The sequence below is a fragment of the Solanum verrucosum genome, unplaced genomic scaffold, assembly GCF_900185275.1.
Source record: "Solanum verrucosum unplaced genomic scaffold, falcon-dt-bn FXZP01000155.1, whole genome shotgun sequence".
In the NCBI taxonomy this organism is placed as follows: domain Eukaryota; kingdom Viridiplantae; phylum Streptophyta; class Magnoliopsida; order Solanales; family Solanaceae; genus Solanum; species Solanum verrucosum.
Genome location: NW_026020372.1, coordinates 169,172 through 180,316, shown reverse-complemented (window position 1 = coordinate 180,316; position 11,145 = coordinate 169,172). Strand labels below are relative to the sequence as shown.

General features: G+C 34.2%; 1 protein-coding gene and 1 pseudogene across 1 annotated transcript; one reads left to right on the top strand and one right to left on the bottom strand.

Moving 5' to 3' along the window:
• The first annotated feature begins 2,974 nt into the window (after nt 1-2,974).
• On the top strand, nt 2,975-5,859 carry LOC125838441 (putative methylesterase 11, chloroplastic; annotated as a pseudogene).
• Nucleotides 5,860-6,650: 791 nt separating this feature from the next.
• On the bottom strand, nt 6,651-10,939 carry LOC125838440 (ARF guanine-nucleotide exchange factor GNL2). Its single transcript, XM_049517496.1, has 2 exons — nt 9,861-10,939; nt 6,651-9,762 (listed from the first exon to the last, which is right to left on the bottom strand). Exons 1-2 carry the CDS (start codon nt 10,892-10,894, stop codon nt 6,651-6,653), a joined length of 4,146 nt encoding a protein of 1,381 aa, XP_049373453.1. The 5' UTR covers nt 10,895-10,939.
• Between the last annotated feature and the right edge of the window lie 206 nt (nt 10,940-11,145).

The following is an 11,145-nucleotide window of genomic DNA, read 5'->3' as shown; positions in this document are numbered from 1 at the left end:
AATAAGTAATAGTATAAAATTAACCATGACACTTAGCAGGTGGCAAACAACACTAAAGTAAGTACATAATTAATAACCAATATCAGGAACACACATGAGGATAATTTCCTTACATTGAACTTGCATTTCTTGATCATATGACCGAGAAGATGAACCAACATTGTTACTTTGAGTAATTTGTTGATCAATATCATTCGCAACTATATTTTAATGCTCGTAGACCAATAAATATTTCATCACTCCTTTGATATTCTCGCAAATAATTATGTTACAATATACAAGCTATTACAATTTTCACTTGTGTGTCAATATCATAATGGTTCATGTCTTGTTTCACTTGTGTGCAATTACATATTTTCAGTGCATTAATTTCGTGCTAAAATCAAACATATTGAAAGTATTACTCCCTCTGTTCTTATTTATATTCACTAAATCGATTCCTACTTTATCATTTATATTCACCAAGTTTAAAGTAATAATTAATTTTGTGTTTGTGAGAATAAAAAGTTTTAAAAAGAAATGATGTGATTATAAATTTTATTTACATATGAAATAAATGGTTAGTAAATATAAATGTGGGGTTGTTTTAACAAAATATAAACTTGTGTGTCAATTTTGTATTTAAAAAATCTCAAATCATGATATGGAATTCCAAATCATGATTTTTGGAGAATATGGAATTTTATCTCATGATATGAAATCGTTAGATGGAATCAACATGAAATCACATGTCCAAACACTGATTCCATCTCATGATTTCATATCGTGATATGGTATCACATGACCAAATGCCTACATGTGATACCATATCATGAGATGGAATCAACATTTGGACATGTGATTTCATGTTGATTCCATCTCATGATTTCATATCATGAGATGGAATCTCATATTCTCCAAAAAATCATGATTTGGGAATTCCATCTCATGGTTTGGAATTTTTTTAAATATTAAAATTAACCCACAACTTTATATTTTGTTAAAAATAACCCCATATTTATATTCACTAACCATTTATTTCATATGTAAATAAAATTTATAACCACATCATTACTTTTAAAAATTTATTATTCTCACCAACATAAAATTTATTATTACTTTAGATTTGGTAAATATAAATGATAAAGTATATATTGATTTGGTGAATATAAATAAGAACGGAGGGAGTAATACTTTTTTGGTTTTTCATAATAATAAAAACTTCTCTTTCGGCTACATATGAAAATATTTAAAACAATTTAATATAAAAAATGACAAAATTGGTGATGTATGTTTGATAATCACTACTTCAAATATATTTGATTTTAGTAAGAAACTAATGCACTGAAAATGTGTAATTGCACACAAATGAAACAAGGCAGGAATCATTATGATATTGACACACAAGTGAAAATTATCATCTTATACAGTGTTACATAATTATTTGCTAGAATACCGGAGGAGTGATAAATTATTTATAGTCTATGAAAATGAAAATATAGATGCGATTGATATTGAACAACAAATGACTCAAAGTAACAATGTTGATTCGTCTTCTTGGTCATATGATTGAGAAATACAAGTTCAACGTAAGGACATTGTTTGTACTATGTGGTAGGATTATATTAAAGATTAGTACACTACAATTTATATTGATTTTTTTATTGCATTAAAGTTTGATCAATTGAAGTTAGATGAAACGGTTACTTAAGCGGAGGACAAATCGATAATTTATTATGTGATTTTATAAAAAAAAATTATATGGTAAGATTGAATAAACAATTGGTGTTATTTTAATAGTTTTACATCTTATGAGATTCTTATGTTTATGAGAAAATATACAACACAAAAATTTCATATTGCATGTCCAAACAAAACCTCAACTTCATCTCATAATTTCATATTATGATATCATATCATGATTCCGTATCGCATGGCCAAACAGGCCCTTACTTTTACGAGAAATCACATAGCGAAGTGTTTGGCAACTTCAAAGCTTCTCCTTTTGCCCTTAAAAAGTTCTTCAACCGTATTTTCTATGTTCTATATCCATAACTTGTGAAAAAGTTAATTAAATGGATTTTATGTAATTTAAAATAATTTATCTTTGTAAAATAATCTTAATATTAAAAGTCATTGATACTTCTTTTTTTTTGTAATTTGACTCTCAAGATATTTTTTTAAGAAAAAATTAGTCAAACATAATTTATTTATCAAAAACACTTTTCAAACGAATTAGTCAAACACAAATTAGTTATTTTTCAAAAGTACTTATCTAAAAAGCTATTTTTAAATAATACTTATAAAAATAAATAATTTTTTAATTGTAATGCCAAACAGGCTCTTAGTTAGAAATCATACCACCCCTCTGAAGAGTTAACCTTTTAGGAGAAATCACATAGCGAAGTGTTTGGCAACTTCAAAGCCTCTCCTTTTGCCCTAATAAAGCACTCTTAACTGTATTTTCGATGTTCTATATCCATACTTGTGAAAAGGTTAATTAAATGGATTTTATGTAATTTAAAATATCTAATATAAGAGGGAAGGAGTATATACAATTATTTTATTTTTTAAAAAAACAAATTAAGTAGTAACTTGTTAAAATTTTTGTGGTCGTACTAGTATTTAAGTAGAGTTCAATTAATTTAGCAGATATGAATGATTCGTTATCATAAATAATTTTAGTTGATATGTTGCGCCCCTCATTGATTTTGAGTAAATATCAGGTTGCTTTAGCCAATTTAAATATTTTTTTATATACCCTCCATCATTCCATGGTTCATAAAGAGGGTTATGTGAATCCTAAACAATATAATGGGTATATATACCTTTTTCGTTTATATTTCCATGATGAGGATATAAGAAGAATCATTCATAACCACCTTTTTAGTACTCAAACTCCATTTCTGATCATCTAATTAATTAGTAGATATTTGGTGGTGGAAACTTATAATGGATTCGTCCATATGCCATACTCTGTAACTCTCATGTGAAAATGGGGTTGTGTTTCTCCCGGAAGCAATCAACGAAAGGAGGATTGTTTCGATCAGGATGGAGTGTTGGCAGGTGCAATTCTGTTCCAGTAAAATGGTACTGTTGCTTTTGTTCGTTCAAGTACGTCTCTGCGGTCATGTAAGTCTAATACTGCATTGGCACGTTGCTCCACTTCTACATCTCAATCTCTTACTCACCTTCTTAACAAGGTACCTACCACTACTATTATACTCATTATTATCATTTTCAACAACTAAGGGCCGCGTGTTCGCTATAATAATCTCCATCTTCTCTACCCAAATAAGTTGCTCTCTTCAAAATATATTTATTAGTTACTATTAATATGTAGAGAAGTGGAGAGTGTAATCTAACTTTTCCTTTAAGAGTATAGAACAGTAGATTTTCCGATTCTGGTGTTTTGACAGATAAGTGAAGAGGTCTCATTTGGGTGTATTAGTAAAGAAACAACGTGTTTCGCTTGACGTTGGTGTTGGTGTAGTGTAACTTTGAATATATTTGATCCTAAATGAATGTTTATATAGAATGGACAGGTATTAACGATTGATGATTTAGAGACAAATTACTTTGTCCTTGTCCATGGAGCCTGGTGTTGGTATAAAACCATTGCACCTTTAGAGCACGCTGGATTTAAGGATTTAACTGGTTCTGGTGTTCATTCTTTCGACACAAATAGCATCACCAGCCTATCACAATATGCAAAGCCACTCATTGCTTTTCTTGAAAATCTTGCTCATGGACACAAGGTTATAAATACTTAATTCTGTACGAGCATACTCTATTTTCTGGTTAAATACATTATGAGATGTTTTCTATATTTTCCGCATTCAGTTCTACCAATTTCTGCACCTTCTAAACAAGTTATATGGATCCTCTCCACCACTTTTTTCATTGCTAATGGAATATCCTTCACTATTTTACAAAGGTATTAGTGTTTATTGTTATCTCCTGTATTCAAATACAGATTAGTAAACCGGAAATAATAAAAGATGAAAAGAAAAACAAAGAACTATCCGAGTTCACAGACCCCACTGTGTCCTTAAGAAATTTAATCCCCTCAAGTACCGAGGTTGCAGATTAATTCCTCCCAAGATAAAACGGATTAACCATTAAAGAAGTAGCGGTACCTCAAACTTCAATAATTTCAACAAACTCAAAATGACAACAACGAATCACACACACAGACATGATCGATCGATTTTGTTTTGTAAGAAATGTACATGTTCACACCTTTAAAACCCAACAATTATTCTATTATACAACAAAGATCACATTTTTTTCTTAACCTCTCGGTGAATTTTGAAACCCCTAAACCACTGAGCCAACCTCTGGTCTTGTGTTTAGGGGGTTCAAAATAAATATACACACTAAAATTTTAAAAAATACCTTATATATATGGTGTAAATTAATATTTGCCTAAGGGAGTTTTGGTGAAGTTGCTTAGTAATATTATGGGGGTTTGGATCTTTTTTTTCTTCTTCAAATTTAGTGCAATTAGCGTCATTGCTGAGGCTTTTATCTAATTTCGTCATACTTATATATATGCTGAAATTTTTCAACAGTTCCTGGAGTTTGAAACATGCATCTGTTATCCACATTTCCTCTGTCTTTAAATTTTGTAATCTTTCTTCAACCATGTAGGTGATTTTGGTGATGCTTGCAAATCATTCGAGCTCTATCCCTCTAAAGTTTCAAAAGCTATATTTGTTGCTGCAACAATGCTCACTAGTGGACAACGTGCTCTTGATGTCTTCTCAGAAAAGGTAAATTTATCTAATGCTTCATTTGATTCTTCACTCATATACCCATTCTATACTTCTTTCTTGTAAAGTTATATCATATATTCTCCCTTGATTTGCACACAGTATGCATATGGTTAGTAATGTGACACTTAAGCCCTAATCATAGCTTTATGCATTGAGTGCCTTGCTAGAATTATATTGGTTTTAACTTCTGAGTATTTGGGGCATGCATTTCTCGAATACAAAAGCATATTTTCTAAAATACTTAATAAGAACTGATTCACTAATCCTCTGAAAGACAATTAGCAATCAGCTGAGTGTTGGTACTCCAACTTATAAAGTGAATCTCATTTTCTTGTGCATTACCTTGATGCTAGCAGCATCAGAGGCTCGCCAGTGAAGACATCGATGCCTCAATCCATACATGAAGATCTATGCATTAACTCTTCATTTCCTTCTTATCCTGCATTCCATGTACCATATAACACGGGGTGGAATAATGTCATTCCGCTCAAGATATATAGCTATAGTTACATTGTTGTTTTCCCTCTCTTCAATTATGTGTAGTTAAAGTATCATGTGTTTTTTCGGGGCAGATAGCTGTGTCATTGTAAAATAGAAGTTTATTTGTGGTTAATGAAAAACTCATAACTATTTCAGACGAAGTCAAATGACCTTACGAGACAGTCTCAAACATTTATCTATGCAAAATGGGAATGACAAGCCACCAACTGCCATTGATCTGGACAAATCACTCATGAAAGACTTATTATTCAACCATAGTCCTGCTAAGGTATGTTATGCTGTATATATTTGTTAAATTTGATGTTGTATATTTTTACTTTTATTAATGTATCTTATTTTCAGGACGTCACATTAGCTTCTGTTTCAATGAGGCCAATTCCATTCTCCCCAGTCCTTGAGAAGCTTTCTTTGTCTGACATCAAGTATGGTTCCATTAGACGGTTTTACATAGAAACAACAGAAGATAGTGCTATACCAATAGCTTTACAACAGTACATGATTAGTCAAAATCCACCAGAGTGCTGATCACTCGCCTTTTTTCTCAAAGCCTCAAGCCTTGCACCAAATTTTGGTAGAAATCTCAACGGTTTCATCAACATGAATATACATGTAGATTAGCCCCTCATGTATATGCACAAAATATCCAGCTGATTCTTTCTGTTTAGATTATTTGTTGATGGGGATAATTGCCTCCTCTACCTCCACGATGTAGTGGTAAGGCCTGTGTACTCTCAACCCTCCCCAAACCTCACTTGTGGATTTCACCTGATATGTTGTTGTTGTTGGGGAGAATTGCCTCGTGGAAGTGAAAATCAAGAACAGGGAAGCCTTTACAATTTTAAATCTCTTGTTCTTACATTTTGACTTCTCATAAACAAGATATCATGGCACCATATTTTACTTGATGCTAGTGCCTTTAACATAAAAAAAGGTCCAATTGAGATTGGTTTTTGGAGACCATGTTAATCTTTTCTGTATTGTACACGTTTATTTTGAGTTAGACTGATGATTTTAAGGATATTTTCTTGCTTTATTTGTTAACAAAGTTTTTGCTGTTGGTATAATGTAATTTCACTTTGTTCTTAACGGAACTATGGGCGTCAAATAAAATATGAAGCTGCAAATCTTACACTCATAAGAAACCATTCATTATGCAAAGATAAAACATTTCATTATCAGAAAGGAAGTGTGAGAGAGGGTAAACTTACAACTTCATTTCAAATGGTTGTATGTCAAAACAAAAGAAGAAACTCATGTGTGTTATTTTTCTCCTATATACTGTAACCTCAAACTATAGAATTGCTTCCTAATATTTTTTTTTAATTAAAAAAAGAAATGCTTTACAACTAATCTATGTTAATTTTTTAGTGTGAGACAGAATAAATAGTACGATCAAACATCTGAAAATAGTTCTTCTGTAAGTGATGGAGCAATCCATTGTATCTGAACATGTGTCATTTCCCACAAGTCTTCATCATCTCCAGGAACTAAAATCTCCTTTTGCTTCATTGTGATAACCATTTTTTTCAACAAGACTGGGATAGTATGTGGAAGTTTTGACTCACCACAATCTCCTAAATCAGCCTTCATGCATGTATCCATTCTTCTCAAGATTCCCATCCAAAAGGCCCTAAAACTAGGACTTTCTGATAATGGTTTCAAGAATTGTAAATAAACTTCTGTTAGAACCTCCATCGATAGCTTAAGAGTTCCTTCCATACTTCTTGCTTCCCTTTCTGCATTACCCCTTTTAGAGTATTCCAACATCTTCTCATGCAAATCATCAACCATTGCAAAGAGTATGAGGTTGAAACAGCTAAGAATGTTGGCTGGTGTAAAGTATAACTCTTCGCCAAGTGCAAAACTTTTCTGTAAAGACATGACCGCGTGGTTTCTTATCTCTTCTCTTCTGGCTAAGCTAGTCTTTCTGAATGCTTCCCCTAGTTTAGCAAAATAGGTGACTGTTAAGTTAGAAGAGCTAAGAGCTTTTAAACTTTCTTCAAGAGAACAACTGCTTGCACTACTATTTATACTCATCGAGCTCCCTGGATCTGTATATCCACTTTTATACCACTGAACTAACAAATTCACTGTATCTGACATCAAATCCATGATCTTCATGTTCTTTTCTAAAGGGCTGTTTTTCAATGCGACAAAACCAAATGCACAATCTATACAATAAGGGTAGTTCAATCTTGAAATGTGGAAACCATCTGACATTAAATTTATAAGGGCCTCAACTCCTTGCTCATAGGTTTCTGGATGTCGCCCTGTGACGGATAGCAAATGCATGACTGTTTTCCATCCTAGTTGAGATTGGAGATTCGCAGGATACTCAGTGAGGATTGTGGTGACAGACTGTACTAAGAAGTCACAACAAGTATCAAGAATTTCTTTTTCCAGCTTCCACATCAAATTTATTGATTTAAACATGAGTTCCTCTGGACTTTTGTCTGAGTGAAAGGAAGACAAGAGCTTGAGACAAATCTTCATAAGGGCGATGATACCCTTTTCCGCAAACGGGATGGGAGAAAATAAGGGAAACTGTGCAACATCAAGTAGATATTCATTGTAATGAGGCCAAAAGACCAAGAGTCTGTGAGTATTGGATGAAGCAATGCTAACAATTAAATCCCAACAGAAGCCAACAGTTTCTTCCTCTTCAATTGGGGTGCTGAACTTTTGGCCTTTACCAGCTGCAGCAAATATCAGACAACGGCCTAGATTCAGCAACGGTTCATCAGGTAAACTCGAGCTATTGCTAAAGATGCTCCCTATGCGGCACTGCTGAATAACTTTCAGATTCTGTTCAAATTCACTTACCCCCAGGTTCAAGGATTCTTCTACACTTTCCATGGACAAAAAATGTGAAAATCGTCCAATTATGCCGGAATTATGCGCTTTGCTGCCAAATTTAACATCTTGAGTAGGAAAAACCACCCCTGATGCACATCTTTCATGTACTCCTGGAGGGTTGGATGATGAGTTTGAAGCATTTTCAGGTTCAACAACAGATTGTGGAAGCAGCTTTAACTTTCTTAGTTTCAGCAAACAGTCCACAATGGTTCTCCAAGCTCCCCTGATGGACTTTTTGAAGTCATTTGCAATGGTGAAAACTGCTAGAGTTGCCATTCTTGGCTTCATATCATTGCTGAACGCATACAACGTTTCTTCTGAAGATGCATAAGGATTTAGTAATGTAGTAAATTTGCAGAATGAACAGAGAAGCTCGTCGAGAGTATCCTCAAGCCCGTATTGTGTTATTCGAGTAATTGAAAACAAAGCCTCAACGCATTCATGAAGGATCTCTTCTTCGTCAGACTGTTCGAAGATCGTTGCAAGTGTAGCAACAGTTGGACCAGCAATAGAGGCAAACATGTCTCGTCCTAGTCGTCGATCAAAATTGCTGAATATGAAAGGTTTCATCTTCTTTGATTTATTGATTAGCTGAATCCATCTGCTAGGATTCATCTCCACAGGAGCACCAGATGAACCAAACAATGTGATTGCATTGACTGAAATGGAATGGAAAAGCTCCGAGAGATATTCCCTCGGAAGATCTTGTCCTCCATTTATTGCTCTATTGTTTCTAATAAATTCATCTTCTGTCATTTTCTTCTTCACTTGTGGATTATGCTGATCAGTGTTAAGCATGATTACTGAATAACAAAGGATGAACACTGCATCTTTGCTCGCAAATATTTCCGAGGATTGCTGATCAAAAAACCTTTCAGCAAATGCTTCAAGTATTCTTTGAATTTTCTGCGACTCCCCAGGCAATCTAAAAGTCTCTAGATAAGTTCTCAAAGCAGTATCCAGAACCATTCCCATAAACTCAAATGTTTCCGTGAATTCTTTAAGGACTTGGAGGTAGAAATCATCAGGATCACCAAGAAAATCACCAATTGCAATCTTGTTTAGACCTGGTGTATACCGAAAAAACATGGCATAGGCTTTCGGATCAGGAGGATCAGGGATCAACAGGGAAAGTTTCAAGTACTCCAGTCCCTTCTTTTCATCTCTACTGAAGTGATTCCCAGCTATAAGTATCTTTCTTTTCTGTGCAATTCTCACTCTAATAAAGTCTATCCAATTCTCTAAGTCTTCTTCATCTTCTTTCGGCTTCTCTTCCCAGAATTGTCTATACTCGGATATCTCAACAGGATACGGTCCAGAAGGTGTCGAATCATCTTCCTTGTCAACGTTATCAGCTATGTTATGGATAATCACTGCTAGTCCTTCAAAGGCTTGAACTTGTAAACTTGTCAAACAGCCACCAGTAGGAAATGCATGCCTGCAAAGAGACTTTCCAATCTCCTCGAAAACATTTTTGAACATGGGATGACAATCATAATTTACATAGACTTCAACTATGAAACTTGGTTGTCTGCAAAAATTTATTATTCCTTCAATTGCTACTTCTTGAAGTTGAAGCGAATTCGCTAAGCTTGCCACTTTAAGCAACACAAATGAGAAAAAAGCTTCCAATTGAAGACGAACCGACCTGAATATGATCAGAAGAAGATAAAATGTAATCAATTTTGGCATTCAACATGTATTAGTTGACACTTAGGAAACAATCTTGGCCTCTGAACTACTTACCTGCGAAGAAAGTGATAAATATTTAACACAATGCTGCAAATCATGGAGGATACAAGTGGATTCGAGGACGTTCCATAATGAACCAAATGATGGAAAAGGTCATCTTGAATCATCCTCAAGAGCTTTGGATGCTTACCGATGCTATCACCACTTAATTCTATAGCAGAATTGATCAAAACCAAAGCGAAAAGCTGAACATTTTCATCAGAAGTTTGAGATGTACTTCCATCAGTCTCCATGACTTCAACTACGTTGAGCAACGAGCACAAGAAATGAAATATATCAACAGCAGAACGAATCCCATACCCCGAATCCAAGTTCCCATCCTCGGTATCTGACTCCGAATCTTCCCAATCTTTCACCTCTATTTCAGGCAAACGCTGATATACTACATGTATCAGCTCATGCATTGTATATCTAGCACTACGCTGAAGCAAATCACTCCGGTTAGCTGACTGCTGAACTACTTGAAAACATGTGTTCACAACGGTGCAAACAGATTGATCCGTGAGCAAAACAGAAGAAGGATGGCTCATAATTGCTGTCAAAGCCTGCAAAATTTTCATCATAACAGCATCTTCAGAAACAGGATCAGTTTTTTCCAAACGACAACCGGTAACAGCAGTTACTGCTGAATTAATAGCTTCTCTTGCTCCTGGACTTTTGTGATAAAAAATTTCAAGCTTGAGGATCTTAAGGATAGATGATAAAGCGACTCCTGTTGCTGCAGAAGGAACATCATCACTTTGTACGACATCAAGAAAAGGCGAAAGGTATATCATAGGATCTATTGTTAACCATTCTTGTTGTGGATTAAAGATGAGTGATCTTAGTGATTTCAATGAATGTGATATTTGTGAATCATAGTTTTCTTCAGGGGGATGATAGAAATGCAAATTTCCTTCAGGGGAACGACGAATCACGGCTAAAACAGCTCCTACCTCTGTGTTCAATGTACAAGATATTCCAAGTTCTTTCCTTTTGATCTTTGTCATGTATTCATGACTGTTTTCATCTCCTTCTGTAGCACCCATTAATCAAAATGATAAGGGGGAAAAAATAGGAATGTTGTTTGCATAGTAAAATGTTCAAGAAAAATTATTTGGTGAGATTTTGTTTCAGTTATTAAGATGTAAGAAATCAATGATTTGACTAATTCTTCTCCTAGTATTTCTTCTCTTGCTTCAATTGTGGATCAAACTTCTTAATTTGTAAGGAAGAAACCAAGACTTGAGGAGAGTTAAGTCTTGTGATTGTAGATACTACTAATACACGTACCCGCGCG